The 27,096-nt window shown below is 36.6% G+C and overlaps 1 protein-coding gene across 3 annotated transcripts in view; it reads left to right on the forward strand.

The window, feature by feature from the left end:
* Positions 1-27,096, forward strand: part of kcnd1 (potassium voltage-gated channel, Shal-related subfamily, member 1) — a 275,333-nt gene that overhangs the window by 171,588 nt on the left and 76,649 nt on the right. For 2 of the 3 annotated variants that reach the window (XM_039775278.1, XM_039775279.1), the window contains exon 4: positions 6,895-6,978. The exons of the other annotated variant lie outside the window; for it this stretch is intronic. In XM_039775278.1, coding sequence (XP_039631212.1) covers positions 6,895-6,978 — 84 coding nt within the window. The remainder of the gene's footprint in view (positions 1-6,894; positions 6,979-27,096) is intronic. 3 annotated transcript variants of the gene reach the window in all.

Below are 27,096 nucleotides of genomic sequence, written 5' to 3' on the forward strand. Positions count from 1 at the left end.
TTCCCGGCGATGTTGCCCTTTTTTACTTTATCTCATTTAGTGTTGTTCCCGGCAGTGTTGCAGTTTTTAATTTTTTATGTAACATGTTCACAAATTAGTCATAGAGAAAATTTATATATTTTGGCTCCAGGAGGACAAACCAAAAATGCTGTATATAAAGAAGCTCTATAAGTCGCATGTAGATACATAATTATTCCAACTACAGAGACTGCAGCGAAGCGCACGAGGTCTGCTAGTCACTAATAAGATTGTTGATGAAAAACGTCTTATTGGTTAATACTCTAACATTTAATAGTGCCATATTTAAAGTTTCGGAGGAGCAGAGCTGAATTCTATGTGTGTTATGGGTATTTGGAATAGAAACTAAGTTATTTGTATTAGCGCCACTCTGTGTTTATTTTTTATTTAATCTATAATCTGTTTTTATAGATTGAATACATTGTTCTTCTAAAGGTGTGATTGTAATTAAATTATTAGTGTTTATGCCGTACTTCCTAGATTTTTTATGTGCATTGAAATTAGTTATCAGAGTAGTAATGTCATTGATTCTCGCAGAAACCTTTCAGCCAGTTGTTTAATCCCAGCAGATGACTGTAGTATTCGTTTGATCTTCTAACGAGAGGTAGTGGACCCGAGATGAAGATCCTTGCCGACGGGGTCCTCTCCTTTGTGTCTTTGATTAGTGCTGCGAAGTCAGCCTTGAGAATCTCCGACTGTCTGTGCCTCACGTTGTTTATCCCGGCGTGTTATACAATGGATCCCACTGTCCTGTTCTTGATATAGATAGTACTTTATTTGTTTTAGCAGAAAAAGTAGCTTTTTACAGAGGCTAAGAAAATATTATAGCAAACAACAACCACCCTCAAATGCACATAAAAATTACAAAAAAAGAAGAAATTGTCTGGCTTAGCTTAAGATAAGAGAGCAGTCACAGTGAGGAATTATAAATGTATATTACCATAGGGCTGAAGGAGCCCCACGTAGCATTCCTTGACACATTTTTGGTGAATAATTCATTGGGTAAAATGATTTAATAATAGTGTTGTAGAGAAGATGTCCAGCAATGGTTATAAGTTTTATCTTCATTCTCTCCTTTACTACTACTACTCCCAGTGGGTTGAGTGGTGTCCCAAGTTGTGCTGCTTTCTTAATCAATTGATTCAAAGAGCCTCCCTTCAAGTAACATTACCAGCACAGCACACTTCAATGTAAAAAATCGTACTGGCCATAACAGACTTACAGAATATGTAAAGGATGTTAACTACCCACATTAAATGAATGCAGTCTCCTAAAAAAAAAGAGTCAGCTCTCCCCTTTCTTATATAGGTCCTCTAGGTCATGAGACCAGATCAGTCTGCCATTGATGTGGACCTCCAAGTCACTTGTAGCCGTGCATCATTTCCACATCTCCTCCCTGAATAGTGAGTGGACATAGAGGCTGTTTGTTATGATAGATAGATAGATAGATAGATAGATAGATAGATAGATAGATAGATAGATAGATAGATAGATAGATAGATAGATAGATAACCTCTTTTTGTTGATGATAAGATTTCTCTTTGCACTAAGAAAAGAAAAAAAAAAGTTCTCCACCTGACTCCTATACTCTGTCTCATCCTTCTTATTAATATACCCCATAAGCACAAAGTTATCAGAAACTTTCTGCAAGTGACATGTCCTGGTGTTGTATTTGTAGTCAGAGGTGTACAGAGTGAATAGACAAAGAGACAGGACTCTTCCTTGTTAGGCACCAGTGTTGCTCACATCTATATCAGATACACAGGGCCTCATGTATAACGTAGTGTGTAGAATTCACAATAAAACATGGCATACAGACAAAACTGGAAATATATGCATTCACAAAAAATCCAGATGCATAAAACTGTGTATATGTGAAGTTCCATGTACTTTCCCTTTATATATCTCAATCAATGTAAATTTTAATGCACATGCACATGCCTACCTTTGAAAAATGCAAATGCAAATATAAAAAGCCCCTTCCATTCAGTGATTTGTTAAAAGACAATGACAAAAGCACATTGAAAAAAGAAGAATTTTAGTGAATGTGAAATGGAGGCAAGGGAAAATGTACTATATGTTGGCTTAAGCAGTGGTATAGGCAAAAAAGTAAAATTGATTGAGTGATACAGTGTGGCGGAGACACTCAAAAGCTCAAGTTCAGAAAGTCGCACAGTGCCTGAAATAAAAAAGAAGTGGTCAGAAGTTGAAAAGGAGAGCCCATTGTCTGTTTATTCTGTTTCAGACAATATTACAAAAGCTGACCACGGCCCGAGGACACAAATCCAGGCAGTGATGGTGCTGGCTCCTCACACACCTCTACCTCAGAAACCACAGTGTGACCAACTGGCCAGGTGCTAAAGGACTGTTCTTGAGTCACAAGATTAGTGGATGCTATAAGAGATGTGGCCAATGAACTAAGGAATATACTATAAGGGCTGTACTATGTGATATTGACCACAAATTAAATGAATTGGTTGAACAATCAAAGCTGCATCTGATTACTGTTTTTACATTCTGCTAATTACATCCAAAAGAAGTTGCAATGCTGTCCAATTTGGCTGATCATTTGGTCAGTCAGGGTCAGATTTTACATACTACAGTACATCACTTCAGGCATGGGCAAGTCATGATTATGTGCCACATTATCCAGCATGCTACATGCTTGCTTGCAACACACTTTCTGTGCACTATACAGTAGCACATTAATAGAGTGGAAATGCTTGCTATTTACACAAGCAAATACATTCTCTGAGGGCTCCTTTATGGTGTAGCATCAGTGCCAAGCACCACAACATGTAGATTCTCTGCTCATTACATGGCTTTTTGAGGTGACTCGCTGTCCTTGCAAGGACTGCTTGCCTTTTGCCACACTAGTTCGAAAAAGCACCTGTAACTGTATGGAGCTGCTGTTTTTATAGGCTCTCTGCTATAGATGATATTATGCCAGCTTATTCTTTTGGTGATTCATCCCCTGCTGATGTAACTTGTCCAACAGTTTTGCAATAGCAATGTGAGTACAGCTGACCACTCTGATTACATTTGGAAATATGGAAATTGCTGCAAATTGTGTTTTTATGTTTACCAGTTCAACCACAGTGTAAGGAAATCTTTTATATCTGGATAACAAGCGGATAATACCATCCTATACAGCTGGCATAGAACGATTTAGTGATGATTGTCAAATACCCAATCGGTCAGCAAGTTCACATTGAAAAGCCCTTAAAAACCAAAGGGTGGGCAGAACTTGCAAAGGAACAGGTAGAGCTCAATACCTCAAAGTCTGCCTGTTTAAAGCCGTCACCAGTTCAGCACACAGCTTCATAAGAATAGCTCTTGGAAATTGAAATCGACTTAGAAGCAAGTCATTATCACCTATAAACGTGTGCTCTCTTCTAATTCTTCCATTTGCGATGTCTTCTAACAATGCAAAAGCAGCTATGGTAGTTGGAATAGTTTGGCCATTCTGTGGCCCATTATATTTCTACAGAATAATTACAATCCAGTGAATTAAATTTGTAAACGCATATGTAATTCATTTGTGTATTTGATAAATCCTTCATCATGGATGGGAAAATACAAAAAAAGGGACACCACACAGAAACAGTAGCACTGCTTTGATGCTGGATGCCTCCTATTTTCAAAACCGAGCAGAAACTTGTGTACGCATGGTGTGAGGCTGCTGTGAAAATGTGTGTGGCTTCATGGCCAATTTAGTGAGTGTGAGTGTGGAAATGGGCGTACACAACATTTTTGTGCGTATGTACCATTTATACATTAAAACGATAGTCGTTGAGTGTCACAAACTGTGACACCAAAGGCTCATCCATTTAAATATTCTGGAATTTACCCATTAACAAAGATGGCAGGATAGCACTGAAGGCACTAGAGAAATCACTACGCTACCTTCTTTTCACTTCCTTACCCCTAAAGCATCTTACTCTCTGCAAATGTGTAGTGCCCAGGAAACTGTTAATGTCTTTTACACATCTTTCACAGAGTCTTAACAAGTTTATGACAGATAGTTAATGCTTATTTTCTGCCATGTCATAGCTAATCCAGGCCTAACAAAAAACACTTCCCTGACATAGCCCCTTTTTTATATTATACAGAACCCCCTTTTACAATGCAGTTTGCAATCATTTACAAAATATGCTAAATTATTTTTGGATGAAGGTGAAAAACTTTGTCCATTAGTTGACTAGCATTGGCTAACTAAAAAGATTACAATATGCATGCTTTCGAGGCAACTCAGGCCCCTTCTTCAGGCAAGATGTATGCCTGAAAGAAGGGGCCTGAGTTGCCTCGAAAGCTTGCATATTGTAATCTTTTTTAGTTAGCCAATAAAAGGTGTCAATTTGCTTGGCTTTTCTCTACATTCATAATGGCTAACACGGTACAACACCCTAGTACTACTTGACTAGCATTGGAAAGGTTTATCACTACTGCCTCACAGCTCCATATTGATTACCAGCTTAGACTCGAGTTTCCACTGATGCTCCAAAGATGTGCATATTAGATTAACAGATAGGTTTAAATTGACATTTCAGAAATCCCATCCAAGATGGCTTCTTGCCTTTCACCTAATAATGCCAGGATAATGTTTGGCAGACCAGGACCTTGTATTGGAAAAATTGAGCTCAGCTAATGGAGGGATCGGTGGTTTACCTCTAAGTTGGCAAAAAGTCAAAGAAATTAACATTTATCAACATGTCTGTTCCTCATTGAGTTAATTCTTACACGTTTCTTCACAAGTCACCTTGAGAATTATATTGATGCAAGTCCCTTTCTTCCCTGTATAATTTTCAAACCATTTTCACTCATACTGTAACACTATCATGTATAACAATGGTGATATCCTCACGTACTGTATGTCTGTCTTCATTGGTTTACTGTCTTCTCAAGCTGCATCTTTATATGCATTTCTATACTTATTTACATTGTATTAAATACACAATGCACTTGAAGTTCTCTCAGTGAAAGTAATATATACTTATACATATATCATTTTGTTATTGTATATTATTATCTTTAATGCTCTTATATAATATGAAAAATGGATGAACAATATAAGGATTTTTGTGTATCTTCAATCTGAAGACAAGAAAATTGTGGTTCACTGTACAGTAGAAATGTATAGGTACTGTTTGACTTACAAGTAAAAAGAATAAAAAAATAGAAAATATGCTTTTCAACTTTATAAAACACTTGACTTGAGTTTGGTATGACAGTTAACAAAAATAAACACTGTCCATTTTGCTTAATATATAGAAGATTACAATTATTGAGAAACAGGACAGTATGTGGTAAATTACCTTTTAGTACAAATCATAATAAGGCTGAAAAAGCATCTTTTGGAATTGCCTTAATGCTTCAGCGGCAATGATAGTCAAACCTGAAAGTTTTATAAGAAAATAAGGACTTTTAAATGTTGAATACTACTAATGGCACCTATTCATCCATTTTCTGAACACACTTATTCACGAGGAATGAGACTGAATTAGGTCACTTTGTGAACATCTCTATGTAGCATGTATTCCTGGAATTGTTTTTAATTATTTCCTTGTAATATGAGTTCCCTGTCATCAGCATTTTCATATTTCTATTTTGACGGATACTTTGCTTGTGAATTTTAACATTGCCTTTCCTCTATTAAGTTTTATGCAAGCAGAAAAATAAAAGCAGACAAACACACACAAATTACGCACACGTGATGACCGATGAAAGCTGAGCAAATGAATCTTGATGTTTCTAACTGTGTTGTATTTTTCAGCATTGAATTAATTCACTTGTTTTCCTTTTGCAGGTACATGCAGATGTAGTCATTCTTCTACTCCTGTTTATATAATACATAATTAATACATGAATGTACTTGATAATATGCATACTGTAATATTATATTTAGGCATGAGTGAGAGGTGCATTTACAAAGTATGCCAGCCCTGAGGGTTGCGTGGGTGTAGTTTGACAAACCACTGCTCTATTGTGTTTTTTATCATAACTATCATCTCTTCTTTCTTTTTCAGTGTTTGGCATTTGAATTGGTATTATCATGTCATGTCATGTGCACCATGCAGGACATTGTCACTTTCCATTTGCAGCCAAAACAAACTTAAGTCATTTATGTCAATGGTAAATCCTACTATTGTCTCCTCATGAATGATGATGAAGGAGTTAATAATTTACAGATAGCCTTTTACCTTCAGGCTCTGCTTACACGAATTGATTAAAAATAAACAGTAGATGAGTTGTCACCTCTTACCCTTTGAACTTAAGCACTCAGAAATGTCTTTTTGTTTTTTAAAAAAAATCATATTATATTTATGCATTTTCTTATGGCCATATGTCTTTATCGTTAAGTTTTTATAGTATTAATAATAATTTGAAACAAAAGAAAAATGTCATTTTTTTCACGCCCGTTAAGTTGAAAGCCTTATTCTGCCTGGCCAGTAAGTTCAGATGTGTTATTTGTTAAGGATGGAAATAAAAAGGGGGTATCGTATTAGAATTTTGAAAAATACACGAAAACAGCAAAATAAACAGCATAAAAATAGGCACTTGTGTTTGCCCCACTGGCAATGGCAAAGTATTTTTATTTACCTAAAAATAAACCCGTAAAAAAAGTATTTTGAGGTCTCTGAATAGATTTTTGCTAGAATATACACAGGAATATTTATGCAAGTAACAACTCATTCCACCTGACCATCTGTTAAAAGGATTTTTAAAATCATTTAATTTGCATTTTCAAATGGAAAGCAGAAGAATGTCTCTTATAAGTGTACATAGTCAAAAACATGCCTACAGTATGCATTCCCACATAGGAAATACAGTTTACTTTGATCTTTAAATTTATTTATTTTTTGTTTGATTTTTCAGAAAATTCGTCTAGCGAGAATCCGCCTGGCAAAGAGTGGGACTACGAACGCCTTCCTACAGTACAAAGAACACGGGGGGCTAGAGGTAGGGCAGGCCACATACTGATTCACCATACTGTACAGTGCCCATGAGGGCCTGGAACAAGGAAAGAGGCATCTTATACTGAAAATACAACAAATCTGAATTTTCTGTTCACAGATGAAATACAGTGTTTGCCTCTCAGAATCGGATGCCATGACTAGAAAAATAAGTCATGAAGAAAACTTCATTTTTCTGTTATGTTGTTTAATATTCCTAATTCTAATGTCAGATGAATCAGAATCTTCAAAGAAAAGCAATATTTCAAGTTGTGTTTGTTTTCCTCTTTTATCATGAAAGAGTCTTTTAAAATAATATGAACTGATGTCTGTAGGTTTGTGAGGTTCAAGGGGAGGAGAGTGACCTGTTTACCTTCTCTGCAAGTATTGCATTCCAAGAATTTGTTGTACTGTGATGGTAACTTGTAACAAAAGAAAAACCTGTGCTATTTCAGGAAACATAAAGCAGCCACGGGCTCAACTCTGGACCCTGTACTGAACAATTGAGTGGTAATAAATATGATAGTAGTTAGTCGTACTTTGGGGACTTTTAAAACTTAATGTCATTTTTAAATAAATTCTAATTATTATTTTTTTTAGGTATGGTATGAGAGTGGCTCCAAACAGCTTACATTACTCACACAGGGTATGGTGTAAATGTGACTTAGCCAGATTGATTTTGATTAAGTTCTGGGACTGCTTACCTCAGGGATGCCCAGCTCTGAACCTGGAGGGCCACAGTGGCTACGGGTTTTCATTCCAACCATTTTCTTAATTAGGGACATGTGTTTGCTGCTAATTAACCTCATTCAATTCATTTGCTATTTAAGACTTCAGACCTTTTAAATCAGGATGAGCAACGTCTGTCCTGGAAGACTGCAAGTTTTTGTTGTAAATAAATTGATTCATGGGAAGTCATGTTCCAGATGAAGCATATACAGTAATCCCTTGCTATTTTGCGCTTTGACTTTCGCGGCTTCACTCTATCACAGATTTTATATGTAAGCATATCTAAATATATAACGCGGATATTTCGCTACTTCTCGGGTTTCTGTGAACAATGGGTCTTTTTACTTCTGGTACATGCTTCCTCAGTTGGTTTGCCCAGTTGATTTCATACAAGGGATGCTATTGGCGGATGGCTGAGAAGCTAACCAATCAGAGCATGCAGTTAAGTTCATGTATGCTGATTGGCTCAGCGACAGAGCGCCAAATTCGATTCTGCTGCGCTAACCAGGAAGTCTCGTCTCACTCATTCAGTATCGTGTTTCGCTGTGTAAAGAGCTAACTTTTGTGCTCTTTTGTGTTTATCTTTGTGCATAGTCAAGCCCTTCGTTATGGCTCCAAAATTATTTGATTCTGCTAATACTTCAGGAGCTGTGCCCAAGCACCAACGGAAGATGCTAACGATTGCCAAAAAGGTAAAAGTTTTGGATATGCTGAAGGAAGGGAACAGCTACACCGCTGTAGGATGCTATTACGGCATCAATGAGTCCACGATTCTTTTCATTTAAAACGGAGGAAAAGAATATAAGATCTACGGCCACAGTGTCCTTTAGCCAGGGCGCAAAACGAGTTGTAAGTGGGCATAATAAGGTGGTAGTCCGGATGGAATCTGCTTTAGGGATTTGGATTGAAGACTGCCGGAAGAAGAACAACTGCGGTGCTACATAGTCACCTGAAGAGGCTCCTTTAGAAGAGCTGTAATGCTCTCCTTTGTTGTGCATTAAAATTAAACTCGTTATCTGACTAGTCGTTGTGTATTTAGTACATGTACGTACGTTTAGTGTCATTGTAAACACATTTTAGTGTATACAATTAATCTTGCATTGCACGTATTTATTGCTGATGGCCTGTCTATCGTAATGGCTGTAACATATGTGATATCGGAGACGCTCGGTATCTTTAAAATAATATTTAGGTTTTACTGTATATAAACAGTGTGTTTACATACATAATTTCAATGAATCTTACCTAATATCTAAGAGAATACAAAGGGTTTATGCTGTATAACTGTGCGGGACATGTTTATAAGAGTGCAGGAGAGTTTATAAGGGCTTAAAATATATAAAAATAACCATATTCACATATGGTTTTTACTTCGCGGATTTTCACCTTTCACGGGGGGTTAAGGAACGCAACCACCTCAATCGAGGAGGGATCACTGTATTGTTTTGCATCATTTTAGTCGTCATACTTATTGTGAATCTGAACCTTTAATTGCTTGTTTTTAATTGCTCCTTGTTAGCAATAAGATGCAAATGACAAAAGAACCAGCACTTATCCATCTAGATTGTCTCCATTTACACCGTTGTGGATACATTTGGCTTAATAAAATACTTGCAAAGAAACTGAACAGAAAAAAGTGAAGGACTGAAAATTATTCTACAATATAAGAATGACTGGACATTGCAGTGTTAAAACAATAACAAGCCATGAAATTAAATTATTGCCCAGGATTGTTTTCTAATTAAGCAACTGGGTGGAATCAAAATCCTGCAGCCACTGAGACCCTTCAGGACCAATGTTGCTCACCTTTGACTTACCAGCTGTATAAGGAGTATTTTTTCCATTATTATTATTACCTGCATCTCATTCCTATCACCCTCTCTCCTTTCAGTCTCTTTCAGGTTTTCTTTTTTTCCCATCAGACATCATAGATGTAGCTGTCAGTGATCCTCTTAGAAAAGGTTTTGACTTTATGTAATAGTAATTGCTATTAACCTATTAGTATTAAAAATTACTCACTATGTCAAGAATTGTACCAAAGAACAAGGTTTGTAGCATATGGAAAATTGGCTTGAAAGCAAAAACGTATGACTAGGAGCACACTAGGTACCTGTGAGGGCATGGAGCCACTTCCAGCCTGCTAGAGAAATGGTATTAGTATTGTTTTTGGCATTTGGTACACTGGATTAATGGACATTCAGAAGCTAAAGAGCCCAACAGCTTCAAGACAGGCTTAGCTATTTGTGTATTTTCCTTTTACTATAAACTATAGAGAGCAATCAAGAGAAAGTGTTAGCAGTTTGAGGGGCTTGGTAGTGTCCACTTAATATACAACAGAATTTGGACCTGCTCAGGCGCTAAACAGATCAAAAATATGGGACTTAAGGCCCACTCAACCTATTCTCTCTATTGGCTTGCTTCCCACAGGTAGCATTTATTCTCAAGAGCTGGGTTAGGAGTGATGATGATCCTCCTGTTGCATCATCTCCTAAATTGGCACGGGGCGGAAGGGGCAAAGCCAGGATCATGGGTCCTCCAATTTTGTCATTGTTCATTGGTGTACTGGTTCTTCAGGCTGAGGGAAGCAAAAGAGATTTAGTTATGGGCAGTGCAACCCCATCTTCGTTCCTCAAACCTGTCCTTCCACAGTCCAGCTGCAACTCCCACCTCTTGCATGTATCATAAAGTCAATTGCCAATTGCATAGAGAGATGCGGCAGCCATTTTTACAACCTACTCCATTTAATGTGCAAAGTATAGTCAATCACCCAAGATATTCTCAAAGCAGAGTGCCAGTATTTCTACAGTGGAACATCCTGCTTTATCTCATAGGGTTAGCACTCTTTGCGTGTGGTTGTTAATCCAGGCCACTAATCTCTGTTTCCATTATCCTAATATACAGTGCATCCGGAAAGTATTCACAGCACATCACTTTTTCCACATTTTGTTATGTTACAGCCTTATTCCAAAATGGATTAGATTAATTTTTTTCCTCAGAATTCTACACACAACACCCCATAATGACAACGTGAAAAATGTTTACTTGAGATTTTTGCAAATTTATTAAAAATAAAAAAAGAGAAAGCACATGTACATAAGCCTTTGCCATGAAGCTCAAAATTGAGCTCAGGTGCATCCTGTTTCCCCTGATCATCCTTGAGATGTTTCTGCAGCTTAATTGGAGTCCACCTGTGGTAAATTCAGTTGATTGGACATGATTTGGAAAGGCACACACCTGTCTATATAAGGTCCCAGAGTTGACAGTTCATGTCAGTGCACAAACCAAGCATGAAGTCAAAGGAATTGACTGTAGACCTCGGAGTCAGGATTGACTTGAGGCACAAATATGGGGAAGGTTACAGAAAAATGTCTGCTGCTTTAAAGGTCCCAATGAGCACAGTGGTCTCCATCATCCATAAGTGGAAGAAGTTCGAAACCACCAGGACTCTTCCTAGAGCAGGCCGGCCATCTAAACTGAGCGATCGGGGGAGAAGGGCCTTAGTCAGGGAGGTGACCAAGAACCCGATGGTCACTCTGTCAGAGCTCCAGTTGTCCTGACTGTGCAGAGAGGAGAACCTTCCAGAAGGACAACCATCTCTGCAGCAATCCAGACGGAAGCCACTCCTTAGTAAAAGGCACATGGCAGTGTGCCTGGAGTTTGCCAAAAGGCACCTGTAGGACTCTCAGACAATGAGAAACAAAATTCGCTGGTTTGATGAGACAAAGATTGAACTCTTTGGTGTGAATGCCAGGCATCACATTTGGCGGAAACCAGGCACCACTCATCACCAGACCAATACTATCCCTACAGTGAAGCATGGTGGTGGCAGTATCATGCTGTGGGGATGCTTTTCAGTGGCAGGAACTGGGAGACTAGTCAGGATAAAGGGAAAGATGACTGCAGCAATGCACAGAGACATTCTGGATGAAAACCTGCTCCAGAGCGCTCTTGACCTCAGATGGTTCATCTTTCAGCAGGACAACGACCCTAAGCACACAGCCAAGATATCAAAGGAGTGGCTTCAGGACAACTCTGTGAATGTCCTTCAGTGGCCCAGCCACAGCCCAGACTTGAATCAGATTGAACATCTCTAGAGAGATCTTAAAGTGGCTGTGCAACAACGTTTCCCATCCAACCTGATGGAGCTTGAGAGGTGTTGCAAAGAGGAATGGGTGAAACTGGCCAAGGATAGGTGTGCCAAGCTTGTGGCATCATATTCAAAAAGACTTGAGGCTGTAATTGCTGCCAAAGGTGCATCAACAAAATATTGAGCAAAGGCTGTGAGTACTTATGTACATGTGATTTCTCAGTTTTTTTATTTTTAATAAATTTGTAAAAACCTCAAGTAAACTTTTTTCACATTGTTATTATGGGGTGTTGTGTGTAGAATTCTGAGGAAAAAATGAATTTAATCCATTTTGGAATAAGGCTGTAACATAACAAAATGTGGAAAAAGTGATGCGCTGTGAATACTTTCCGGATGCACTGTATCCCCTCAAAAGACCAACAAAAGAAAACAGATAGTGGAATCCCACTAATGCCAAATGCCTTGTCCCAAAACACTACATTAAGGGAGGGTCATCTTTTCTGAAACTCTTGGCCCTACACCAGTTACTGATAATTTTCCTTTCCTGTACTATGTTTTTTCTTCCAGGTTGAAGTCCTGATCTTGTCCACACCATTTGAATTGATCACTGATGTTTGTTAGCAGGACAATGCCCATTCAAACTGAGAAAAATCTGAGCTCTGAGGGTATTTTACAACACCTTGTTATTTCTGGTTATATGAGCTACATTTAATGTTTAATTTGTAAAGTACCTGAGTATATAATCAAACTTTGCAATGCAAACATTTTTGTACTGCTCATTATAACTGAGCCTTTATTATTTCATAATAGTAGATTTATGTAACCCTTTCTACATAAGTGATTTTCCAGCCAACTTTAACCTTACACTGGAAAAAAAGATGTATTTTCTTACAGTTAATTTGTAGGCCATGATTGCAAACCTGCCCCATATTATAATATTTCTTTACTGTCCGGTTCACCAAGCCATCTGTCTAAAATGTAGAATTTAAACACATGAATTCATTTTTTTTCCCATATTTGATAAATCAGTTTGACATTAAAAGGGCCAACAGCTCTAAAGTAATGACTTTGAATAACTCATGAGAATATGCAGAAGAACGCAAGCAATTATGGTGATTAATGAATGAGCCTAGATATCAAAGGATTACACTAGGTACAACACAATTTAAATTATAAATATTAATTAATAGAATAACTATTTTTTGGCAAGACCAATCATTCTTAGACTTACTCTCAGAAGTTCAGATATCTTTATTCTCTTATCTTCTTTCTATTCGCTACAAGTCATAAAAGTAAACCCTTTTGTGATTCCTCCATTATACTATTGGTAATGCTCTGTCATTCAACTTTTCTTTTTTTTTGTCGTATTTAAAAGGCATTTTATAGATTAGGGTAACCTGTGAAATGCACCTGCTTATGCACCTAAGGACAAATAAACAGGGAACTCCTAATACAGAAGTTCGATTCGATTTAAATAATGATTATTTATCAAAAAGCAAACCCATGTCCTATAGCACATGTATAATACTCTACATATATACCAGTGTGTCTTTTTCTCTTTTCAATACATGAGGATGGAGCACTTTTAACTCTGCATGTTAGATTGCATTTCACATGGGTGTGCTGTTACATTAAATTCATTTTGCAACCACTAGGGGGCATTACACCACCCCAAACTTCAGACACAGTCACCACAACACAAGTCTCTGTCCTATAAAATGGTTTATTTTTACAAATACCTTACAAAAAAGGCTTATTTAATAAATACAATCACAATGCCATTCTTCTTCTTCTCTTTTTCTCTCTCCTTCCACTGTTCCAGATTAGCTTTGTCCTTCTTTCTTCAAACTCCAACTTACCTGGATGAACAAGGGAGTACTTCTGATGGTAGGGCACTGTCCATTGGAAGTACTTCTGGGTCAAACAGAAGCCCCACAAATTAGGGATTAGAAATTTTTGCAGCACCCCGTGGAAAAAAAGTCACTTCAGTACACATGTACTTTGTAAGCATGCCCATGTCAGTCAAACACAGGAAGCTCTGCAATCTACTTGTGACTTTATGCTGTAGGAAGATAAGTAAATAAACCAAGGTAAATAAAATTTTATCTGGCTTTTATATAAGTAACATATACAGTCAATGTTTTTTATATAAAGACCATCACAAAACAAAATTACAAACAGGACTTTGCACAATACCTTGGCGAGCTCTGTAAGCTCTGCTTTTTCTTTGAAGGACAGGTGTGGGGCAGACTGACTTTACGCCTAGTGCAGCTTCGTTCTTCTTATATGTGAGTGGATGTTTCTTGCGGGGAGGGCTTCTATTCTCTTTCTCTGATGCAGAACCCTCGTTCTCATCTGAGTTCACATCTTTTATAGCACGTCTTTATTTGAAAACAGCAGTGTCAGACTGGGGCGAGTGTGAATGTGACTGAGAGAATAAAACTGAATAAAAAAAAAATCTAACCTTTACAAATACCATCAATTTACACCGGTTGTTACAGACTCAACCCAAATGTATGTTTTTATTTTATAATAGTAAGATTAAGAGCAGCTCACTACTCAAAACGGCAGCATCCAGGATCAAGCCACAAACGTCTTTATTATGAGTCAGCAGTTCTTACTGCTGCACCACCAACTCGGTCGTTTTAAGGGTGTGTCAATGTTGCACCCTAAAATGTGTTCTTTTTCTGCAGTTATATTCTTGAATAAAAGCACACTTGTTTTGGTATACTTGTACCTTTTATGAAAGTGTTTATTTGATATTTGGACTTTAGGCTTCAAACATTATACACTTCATGTCTACATTTTGTCAATTATTACTAAAACATGAAAAACGTTTCTGTTTTAACAATGTGTTTACATAGATTGTTGTAGACACAGAACACACATGAAATGCATGTATTCCAAATAACTATTATAATAATAATTTTGTGAATTTCCCCTTGGGATTAATAAAGTATCTGTCTATCTATCTATCTATCTATCTATCTATCTATCTATCTATCTATCTATCTATCTATCTATCTAACGATATATTATTTACCCTATACAACTCCCGGCAACTCACGTGTAAATCAACAGACTTGAGCTGAGGGAACTTTCTGCCCTTTCTGCATTGGTGGGGGGATGGGATAGCAGGCTGCTTGCTGGTTTTGCTGATCGACACATTTACAACACAAAACACGCTGACGGAGAGGTGTGAACAGAGTTAAGGTGGGCCGGGATTCCAAGTTTTTTCGTAGGCTTTGGTAATTCTGTTGTTAAGCATATCGACCCCATATAGAAGATAAAATGGAAGAAGAAGAAGAATTAAGTGCTGTTTGATGAGAGAAAAAATGCTTTTTAACAAGCAATTCATTATTTGTTTAGAAAGAAACCAGAATTTAACTGGAATTTTAGAAATCAGAAAACAGCTTCAGGGATACAATCTGGAATTTTCACAAAACAGGTTGCCAACAAGGACAAACATTAAACAGGATAGTGGCTGCCTAGTCTGTGGGTTATCTGGTTGGGTAAACACATGGTAGCTGCTACGTAGTTTTGCTGCAGCCTGCTAGAAAGAGAAAAGATAGCCACCATCCAGACTTTGGGTCAGCCAGCTGGACAGAAAGTTCCAAATGCCACACAGCATGACTTGGTTGAACAGAACCAATAACAAACAGAACAAGCACTAAATTAAGGAAAGAGTAACAGACATGAGCAAAACAGGCTTAAAGTTGAACCTTCCAGAGCTTCTACACAGTCCAGGGCACAGCTCCGTAAAAATAACCTTTTTTTTTCCCTCTTATACCCAAAAATGAAACAAATTTCCCAAATATCCAAAAAGCAGGTTGGACATGCCTCAGTTTAGTACTATTGCATATTCTTTATAACATCACTCGAATTGCCTTGTGTAATTCCTGTTGATTCTAGCACTTTTGGCATTTGTGGAATTGTGTTATGTCAATGTTCCACTTTTTCAAATACAGTTATATATATATATATATATATATATATATATATATATATATATATATATATATATAGAGCTTTTCTCTATAAAGTGGCTAGCTGATATTAAGACATATGCTGCCCTCATCCACCATGATAAAAGATGGTGGCATACTTAGTTTAGTGTTAGCTTTGTATCTGCTTACTTAAAAAATATGAATTTGAGTGATATAGATAGAAAAACCTGACATATTTTCAAATATTATCTATTGTTACTTTCTGAATTTAGTTTTTTCTTTGGTTTTCGGACTCCTGCCAATTTATTGATATTTTCTTCTTGTTCGTCTCTAATGATCCTTTTTTTAAGATGAGATGATTTCTTGATCGTATAGCAAAATATGTTATTGTAGATTCAACATTTGATAATATTAATTAAAATCTACACTGTAAGATGCAGATTCTAAATATATATGCTGAACTAGGAGTTCCAAAGCACTTCAAAATATCCTCACTAGAGGGGAGTATCACCGTAAAACCCTAGCAAGTAATAAGGACAAGCACTAAATCTTAATAACATAAAATATTTATTCTTTACAAAATGGTATTCCAATCACAATAAAGCTCTGTGGAACAAAAAGGCATAATGGAATTGCCTGTAACAAAGGCAATCCAATTTGAACAAAATCCCAATACATAATCCAAATAGAGTGATCAAAAAAAGCAAGGCAATCAAAACTCCAAAATATACGAAAGACATAAACAAAACACAAATAACTCACTGACTCCAGAGCCCATTCACAATGACTGCTAGGAACTGTGGAAGACCCTCCAGATTTATAAGGTGGAAAGCAGTTCTGGGTGGTGGCTGGCAGGTGGCCCTGTCTCTTGGGGGACCACCCACGAAACACATGGAGCATAACAAAGACAGCTTATATACGTAAATAAAACCAAAAACAAAGAATAATACACATAAATAGCACAAATCAAAGAATAAAAATTAACAAAACAGACATAAAATGTGAATTTGAACCTTAGCCAGGAGAGGAACTCTGGCTGAGACATGCAATATAGATTTCAGTTCCAACTCCTTCATTATCAAAAGATATCTCTTTCATCAGACTTTCCCACTCTTTCACACCAGATGCAGTTAAAGGGAACAGCGTGTTCACAGGATGCTTGAGATAAATGCTGAAACCATTTAATTTCTCACAGTTTAATTTTATAATGGTTTGACCAAGCCATGAAAATTATACTAAATTATTTATGTATGTCATATATTCATCAGTTTTCTAAACTTAATTTTTCCAGTTCAGAGCTCAGGGAGTTGGTGCATACTTACGCAGCACTGAGCGCAATGGAATGATAAATCTTGGATTGGGCACTGGTGCTTTACTAGTGCCAATTAATCCATCGCCTCTTTCAATATTTACTGCAGATGTGACACAGCAACAAAGATCCTATGGATTATATATTAAAGTTTTTTAAAGTTTAAGACTGCGGTGGACTGGCGCCCTGCCCAGGGTTTGTTTCCTGCCTTGCGCCCTGTGTTGGCTGGGATTGGCTCCAGCAGATCCCCATGACCCTGTAGTTAGGATATAGCGGGTTGGATAATGGATGGATGAATAAAGTTTAAGAAAATAACAATTTTTGCACGAATTTGACCCATACTTCATTTTGCAAAGGAGGTACCGACACCAAGCCTGTTTTATGGCTATACCTTAAAATAATGTACTTGTTTTGTCAGTGACCTGGCAGATAAACATTTCAGCAAAAACTGGGAGATGTGTATAAATAACAAAGCAAAAAAAAAGATGTAAAGTGAAACAAAACTGAAGCCCAATGAAAGAGACAATAATAGTAACAATAGTAACCGAGAGAACAAAAGGGTCAAAACTGAAAGAACACGAGACCAAAGAGCACAAAGATAAACTTTGAATACTTCAGAGATTTGATATCCTCAGATCTGATAAGGATTTGCATTCATAGTCATCCTTTTATCCTGTTGTGTCAATGACTCATAGGTTCCGACCTCGGAGGCCACACCCCTAGCAAAACTGGAAGCGGGCCTAGCAATGGAAATAAACACTTTGAGGAATCAAATTCATACCAAATCATGACACTTCTGGCTGAAGTGAATCTGTAACTTTTTAATTCAGAAATTCGGCAATTATGTACAACACAAAGAATCTACGTTAGCTTGATGCCTCCATCATAATGGAGTCCGTGTGCAACCAAAAAATACAAGTACTTTGTAGTAATATCACATATTTTTCTTTCTTTTTTAAAAATATTTTTTATTTTGTTTTCAAAATACAGAACATGGAAATAGGTATACTATTGAATCAAACAAATACTAATAACATAACAGATAAAACAATTCACTTCAAAATCAATCTGGGAAAACAAAAAAGTATAAAAATAAAACAAAACTCAGCCTTCACAAAGAGAAGGACATAAGCAGAGAAACCACATCTAACTTTTTAAATATAATAAAACAATTAATAACATAAGAGAATTAATCACAGGACATTTCAAAAATATGTTGCATATATACTCTAATATAGAATTTGTTTTTTGCTAATATGAGGTTATATTGGACATCACTTACCTACTGAGTTATAGAAGGTGGGTTCTGTTTCTTCCAGTTAAGCAAGATACATCTAAAAGTGTGGTGTGGTATATTACACACAACTTATCCCTATTAGTACATCAAAAATTCAATCAATTAAGAGTGATTGTGACACCAAGGCTATATGAGAAAAAAAACAAAAAGATTTTTGTGAAGATAATATTACTTTAGTTCATTACCAAAATATATGGACAAGTGATGCTGGAGCTAGATGGCAACACTCAAAACTGCATCTTTATTGAGTTATATGGAATTGATGAAACATTTGGCTGGCACATACAGAAGTTTTTATTATGGATGGCTCAGTAACACTTATTTTCTAAGGATCTGCACTCCATGCCCAAGGATCTTTAAAGGGTAGATGTTTTTGAAATATTTTTATATTTGCTGAAATGCTGCCTGAGTCTTCATCAAGACTAACCAATTTTTGTCTGGGATAGATATCTGTGTGAGATGTGGAAAGTTTGGCAGGCTGTTTTTAACAACATTTCTGTTTTTATATAGGATAAAGATTTGAAGTTGACAAACTTAATTTGAAATGTAATTGATCATAAAATGCAGATTTGTTCATATAAACTTCTCAACGTGTCATAATATGTAGCATTTTCCATAGGTTAAATACTGCGTACGTGCTTATTGTGTATAGGTGCAGCAGATAAAAGTGTCTCTACCTTGAAATGCATTCTAAATTGGTTCCATATTTTAAGTAATCAGTAGACAGTTGGATTGTAGGGGAATTGACAATAGCTGGATATAAGCACAGAGCAGAGCATACAAAGAAGATTTAGAACAAGGTTTGTTTTCCATTGCAAACCACGCAGGTGTATATTCATGAACTTTTTGCCAATTTCCAAAACTTTATTGTGCGTATATTTGCTGCCTAATAGTAAACCTGAAAGTTAAGTAGTGTCATACCACCGTCTGCTTTAGAGCTTTGTAGTGTGGCCTTTTGAATGTGTGGCCATGTCAGATTCCAGGAGAATGTTGAGTCTAACTTCTTGAAGAAAGATTTGTTGCTGTAGATTAAGTAAAATTTAAATTTTGACAGTGTTAATTCTCTCTGCTAAGGTGAGTTGGAGGATGAACCATCTGTTAATATTTTGTTTGATTTTTTTTCCCATTTTACTTTCAAATACAGTGGAACCTTGGATTGCGAATAACTTTACGAGTGTTTTGCAAGACGAGCTAATATTTTTAATAAATTTTGACTTGATAAACGAGCGATGTCTTGCAACACGAGTAGTATATATACGCTTTGTCTGCCGAGCGTCACACAATCACAACTAAGCTGATGGTTCTTCTCTCTCTCTGCGCGATTGTGGGTAATCATCAGTCGCGTGCCTCACTCATATAGTCAACATCTGTACAAGCTTATACTGTTTACTACAGCATTGTGACCATGTGTGTGTGCTGTGAGGCGTGATTCTCCATCTTGCACCCCAAAACATGAAGCTGAGTCTCAGTACTTAAGTAAGGGTGAAATCCCACAAGAGTTTAGAAACTCACTCACACCAGCCATGATTCTTTTCAAAGGTAAAATGCAGGTTAATTTGTTTTATGTATTTGTACTTTATATTTTGTGTTAATCATTTTTATATGAATAGTTTTGGGTTGTGGAATGAATCATCTGAGTTTCCATTATTTCTTATGGGGAAATTCGCTTTGCTATACGAGTGCTTTGCATTGTGAGCACGTTTCTGGAACGAGTTATGCTTGCAAACCGAGGTTCCACTGTATATATTTAAAAGATATTTATATTTATATGTGATGGTTATTAATAGAGATTTAAACTGTTTTGATATTACAAATGAATAGGTATCCAATCTAGTATGATGTGCTAGAGAATTCACTGGAAGAAGCACACGTTTCTTCAATTAATTTTGAATTTAGAGATCTTAGGAAATTCTAGTATGTTTGAGATTAATGGTAGAGATAATTGCAGGTCTTATATATAAAGTATTAACTTGTTCTTGTAAAGTGATATTTTTTTCCTCAAGGCCTTCTCTGATATTTGCTGTTCAAGTCGTTCTCTAATAATCTGCTTTATCTCTGGTTTCTTCTGAAGATGAATAGCCAATAGCACAATAGCTGTTGTTATAAGCATTGGTGATAATGGGAACCATTGTCAAGTACTGTGTTCTAAGTTTGAAGCAATCTCAATTTGTGTCATTGATATATAAAGTATTTCAATCCATGCAGATATGTTGGGCTCAAATCCAGATTTGTGCAGTGTAGCAAGTTGATGGTGGAGGTGTTCCTCTGCTGCGCAAATCCATTGGCATCCATAGGATCTTGTTATTGTATTGGCACAGAGAGTTGGGGAAAGCATAGCAGATAGGGTTGCCACTGGCCCCAGGTGAGCAGTGTGGTGTGGAGCCAATGATCTGTACCTGCAGGAGGTGTACAGATGGGAACATTCCAGAAAATTATTGTAGTTTCAGTCTTGAATAAACCAACACTTCTTTTAAGGGCTAGTTCCCACCAGTGTTTTCAAGAGTGCTAAGAATATTTCTCTATCTCTCACAGTCATTATAATATGATTGTTAACTCCAGAATATCTTCAACTAAATAGTACACTTGACCTAATTTATGCCCTTCTTAAACAATTTGGCCGATTGTGACCAAGTTATACTATAATGGATAATAAATGTAACGTTGAAGATCATATATATATATTGAATGTCATGCCTTATTAATTTGACCAAAAGCAGATGGAGAATAAGAAGTATCTGAACGTAAGCCAAATAAATTGAACTTTTTTATATTTTCAACCAAATTGCTTTAATTGGTTACCAAGAAGATGTTGTTTCATGAAATGTCACCAACTTGTTTTCAACTTGGCCACATTTACTTGATTTAAACTAAGAATGTTTAACAAGTGCTATGTTCTGCTTCCATGTATTTTCATATATTTGTAATGGATTTCCATGCTTTTATTTCATTGGGCTGGTGAATTATCATTTCAGGATAACAGAGAATAGCTCTTTGTCAAGAAATGAGTCTTGTTTCGTGCTGATTTTATTTTATTGTGTAAATCTAGAATCTTGGATAACCAGGATGTGTTCACCTTTACACCAATTCAAGGGTAAGAGCAAACTATAACTTCCAATTGTCATTTGTTAGCTGCTGGAACAGAAAAAAAATATGGATTTTTTTTTATTTCAAGTTCATAACAGTGACTTAATGATCCCAATACTTAAACGACCCACTCTGGAATCTCAGAAGAAAGTTTAAAGCCATCGCAAGGTAGTGAATCTTTTGAGCTTTATTTTGGAAGGTGAGTTGATGTCAACTGAGTGGAGGAAAAGAGGATGGCTAGAGAGAAAGAGAGTATGAGGAAGAGATGGAGGTTCCCTGTGCAGTACTTTAAAGTGGGCAAACCATCCTGCAGGGTTCATGAACTATTAAGGTTAGCTAAGAATGGCTGAATATTTTATTATTTTCTTTTGTCTAATTGGTGCATTTTTGTTTTCTCCCTGTACTCATTTCTATCTTTGCTTAACTTGCATCATATATTTTTTATTTCTGCATCTTTTAACACATTTGGCATCATTCTTGTTACTAAGGACTGCTACAGGAGCACCCCTACTTGTTACTGCTGGCTATAAGATTATCATAAATTATCCACAGAAATTTTTGTTTTCATTAAAAAAAAACATTAGTGTAGTCCTGTGTGTTTACTGCAGTTAGGGAAAGAGAACTACACTTACAGGCCCCAAAAAGTATTGCTGTATCTGATAAACAGGGGGGACTTACAAAAAGGAAAAGGCATAAAAGAAGCAATTTTCCAACTAACAGCGACATGTGAGAGAAACCAGGGTGTGTGAAAGAAGGTCTACCTTTCTTTCTTTAGCTATCAGAAGTCTGATTGTGATAAATTGATGGAAGTGATAATGAGGACTGGTATTCCCGAGGCAGAAAAGAAACTGATAGAAAATCTATACTGAAGTGAAGAGGTATGTGTTAGAACTAAATACAGAATATCCCATTTCTGTGAAATAAAAAAAGAGTGTGGTAGTGCTGCGTAGAATAAATAAATGGTCTGAAAATGGGGCTATAACACATACAGCATTAGATACACAGATAATACAGTCAGGCTGGTGGAAAATGAAATTGACCTTCAAGAAATTATATCCTGCAAATAGGACGGGAGAAGGGGATTGAACTGAATTTGAAAAAGACTAAGATCATGTTAGTCAGTGGAGAAGAAGGGAAAGTCTATAGGGTAATAGAGAATGAAATGCAACTCAAACAAGCATAGGGCTGCATGTATCTTGGAAGCTGGATAACAAATGATGGAAGATGCAAAAAATATGGGGTATGGTTTGGAAGTAGTAGCAACTTATGAAAGGAAAATATCGAGGTTAAGAATGTATTCGTAATGTTCAATTATGGATACTACATGAAGTCTTAATGAACAAACTTGATTAATCAGTTTTGTTAAACTTGCTTGGCGCACCGTCATTTTTACGACAGTTTCAGAGATTGCCAGTTAGTAAATGAATACAGAACATCCATCCATCCATTTTCTAACCCGCTGAATCCGAATACAGGGTCACGGGGGTCTGCTGGAGCCAATCCCAGCCAACACAGGGCACAAGGCAGGAACCAATCCTGGGCAGGGTGCCAACCCACCGCAGATACAGAACAAGGAGCAAACACAAATGTTTAACAATTGTTAATAACAAAAGAAGCATGTCAGACCTTTCATTTTGATGTTCATTCATCATTAATCAAAAAATTAATATGGAAATAAGCTGACAGTAGACATAGATCTGTGCTTAAAGTTATCAAAACTGGAACCCTTCAGTGCAGCAGGTTTAGCTTTCACATTTATTTGGAAACGTTTCTCAGTTATTTTTCTCTTTTTTTACTCTAAGTCCCAGTAACGTGTGCCTTATATTTCTCATTCTTTTGATCTTAATTCATATGTAACTATATCATTTTTGTAAATTAAAGGTATGGAAAGTTTAAGTTTTCAGTTTTTTTCCACATCTATCCACACAATGTCCACACATTAAAAATTAATTTAAAAAATGCATTAGGCTATTCATAATATATTGTTGAAGTCCTAAATGTACAATTTTATGGTGGAATGAGGGTTATCGCCTTTAGTTTAAGAGTTCAGAGATTACTAATCTGAAATGGAAAACAATGGTGGCATGTCAAAAAAGTGAAACTCCTGGAGGCTGCACTCCAAAAAAAAAGGTTGAGAGCTCCCAGCATAGATGAATGCTCAGGATCGTCTGACAGCACAAAATAACTAATATCAAGGTTCTAAGGAGAAAGGCATTGAGCTGACAGACATACAAATATAGCAAGGACATAAATGTACTTTGCCAACACTAACATTAGCAATATTATTGGAAAAATGAATTCATGGAGAAAGGAAAATAGAAAAGCAGAGAAAAAGCTAGTTCAACAATATAGATAACTCGGGAAGACTGAAGCGATTGACACTGATTGAAGGTGAGAAGCATGACGGTCAACTCTGAGAAAAGACAACACTTGATGATAACTACTATTCATTAGGCAGTGAGATTATTTGTTTCAAATAAGATAGCATGAGGTGTTTCTTTGCTTAAAAGGTGGGGTTTGACTTTTAAAAACTATCTATCCTGTAATAACTACGCCAATATTCATTTGGTGAGGGAGATGTTAACTTCATGCACCAATCTGCCTCAACATTAAAACTGCCTGCCCAATACTGTGCAGGTTCCCCATGTGCCACCAAAACAGCTCTGATCATAAAGGCATTCACTCCACAAGAACTCTGAACATGCCCTGTGGTATATGGCATCACCACATTAGCAGCAGATCATTTTAAGTCTTGTAAGTTATGAGGTAGGGCCTCCAAAGACTGGACTTGTTTTTCCAGCACATCCCATAGATGATTGATAACATTGTGATCTGGGCAAATTGGAGGCCTAATCAACACTTTCTCATGTTTCTACTAATCCTACTTACTATTACCGTGTGGTAGGGCCCATTATCTCTCTGAAAGAAGCCACTGCCATGAGGGAATACTATTGCCATAAATGAGTGTACACGGTCCTCCACAATCTTTAGATAGGTGGTACATGTCAAAGTAACATCCACATGAATGCCAGTACCCAAGGTTTCCCAGCAGAACATTACCCAGAGTGACAGTGTGTTCTGACACCTTTCTCTGATGGCCAGCGTTATGTTTTTCAGCAATCTGTACAACAGTAGCTTTTCTGTGGGAACGGACCAGGCAGGCTAGCCTTCACTCCCCACATGCATCAATGAGCCTTGGGCTACCATGACCCAGTTGCCAGTTCACCGGATGTCCTTCCACATTTTGTAGGTACTAACCATGGCATACCGGGAACACCCCCACAAGACCTGCCATTTTAGAGTTTTTCTGACCCAAGGTTTTCAGCCAGCACAATTTGGCCCTGGTCAAAGTCATTCAAATCCTTACGCTTGCCCATTTTTTCTGCTTCCAACACATCATCACCTTCAAGAACTGACTGTTCACTTGTGGTCTAATCTTACTCCCTTGACAGGTGCCACTGTCCTGAAATAATTCACCTCACCTGTCAGTGTTTTTAATATTGTGGCTGATTGGTGTAGATTATTCTGAATCTAAGAAATATATTCCTAAAAAATTATTATGGTGAAAGTGTATTCCACAATATAGCATGAATAGAATAAGTGAATGAATTTTAAGGCAGTGTTTTGCATAGGACAGATTGGAAGAAGACAAAGATGGATGTAAATTAACACTGTGATACCTATGGTGGAAACTGTGACCTCACATAGACGCGATCATTTGTGCTCCGTTTAACTAGCAGTAATTGAGGGAACTGAGCTGCTCTGTGACCTGATTTCACCTCTTTTCCTAACAGCCACCATACTGTCATGTTTTACTAAGCATTTTGTGCACCTCTTAATGATGTGCATCTATTTAATATGAAATGATTTTCACCTTCCATGAGGGTGATATGAAAACCAAGTTAGTAAAATGATTTGTTTTATACAGAAATCTAGAAAAGATTAATGTAAACAAAACATGATGCATAATTTACCATTAATTTTCCACCCACTTTCTAAACACTGATTTTTTTAATAGATTCCCAGCAGCAAAAGCTTATCTTGACAGAATTTGTTGTGTCATGCATACACACTCTTGCCAAGGAATGGTTTAGAGTTGCAAATCAACATAAAATAAACATTTGGAATATGAATGAAAACCACAGCAAAATGACTGAACTCTTCTATTCCAACATCAATTTAAGTTAAAAGTTTTAGAACTTACAAATTTGCAAAAAAGTAAAACATTCATTCTGTTTATTATCCACCTTAATAAAAGGATAAGTGTCAGTGTGTCTATCCAGTGAGTATGATTCTGTCCTTCTAACAGATGACGCATCACAAACATTTGTCATAATAAAATGCATTGCATTTGTCATTGCAACAAGTTGCTTTTTCGATTCCAATACCAAATGGCACATAACAGAGACATATGCATTACATTTGTCATTCCAACAGATGGTATATTACAAACATTTTAAATAATGCATTTTTTAAACATTTTCTTGAATTTTTTAGAATCAAATAACATTCCATACAAGCCAGTCAAACTTGACAAAACTAAATTCAAATCTCCCCCTTCACCCAGGAGAAAGAGAGAAAGGCTAACAGCCAGAGTAAAATTTAAGAGTAGCATTTTATTACTACAACTGTTTGTAATGCGGCAACTGTTGGAATTATAAATGCAATGCATTTTATTACTACATGCATTGCAAAATGCATTGTAATAAATGGTGCACTGCAGACATTAACAATGAGGTCTACATTAATTACTTAGATTTCAACCATCTTAGTGTATAAAAATTACACCAAACCTTTTCAGAAGTAAAATTCAACAGACAACAATATTCTGTATATAATTTACTCAAGATCAAGCCATCAGTTGGCTACAGTTATGAGATAACAATGCCAACAAGCGTATGTACAAGTAGGAAGATTAAAGACTGCTTTCCGATAAACATTTGGTATATATCATACATGGCTTTGTTAGTGTGTACTTTTGGTTCTTTATGTTTAGCACAATTACTGCTTGATTTATTAAGCTTACAAAAACCATTATTAATACTTTCAGTGATATTCCAATTGCTCACAGCTTCTTCTTGATGATTCATGGCTCATTGCTCCACAATGCAGTCCTTCAATGTGTCTTGATGATTATCCATGGCTTTTGCACACTCTGTGAACTCACCATTATCATCTGTGATTGCATTGCTTGCAGTAAGTCACTTCACAGTATCTGCTGCCATTTTTACGGAGAAGTAAGATGTCACTAAGGCACTTAATCCTTTGATCATGTGAAGCCTCTCATGGCAACAACTTAACCAGATACATTTCCAGAAACATACTAAAAAATTAACTCTGACCTTTGTGGAAAATCTGTATATTTCATGAATGAGAAATTTCTTTCACATGGCTTCAGCATTTGCTATATTCACTACATTTTTATAGCTGATTATGCAATTAGTTCATATAAAAATATACGAGAACACTTATTTCTGCTCAGAAGCCTAAAATAGAATAGACCTATCCTTATTTATTTTAAAATGTGGGTGATCTACCCCTTTAAATGCAGGGGAGGAGAGCAGAGGCAGCCAGAATCACAATATTTTGAGTACCAGTTGAATTGTTTGTGAAGGGCTCATGCTTAGTGTCCACAGCTGAAGGTTGAAAATATGTAACACTGTCTATGTTGT

Source organism: Polypterus senegalus, chromosome 13 (genome assembly GCF_016835505.1).
Source record: "Polypterus senegalus isolate Bchr_013 chromosome 13, ASM1683550v1, whole genome shotgun sequence".
Classification (NCBI taxonomy): Eukaryota; Metazoa; Chordata; class Cladistia; order Polypteriformes; family Polypteridae; genus Polypterus; species Polypterus senegalus.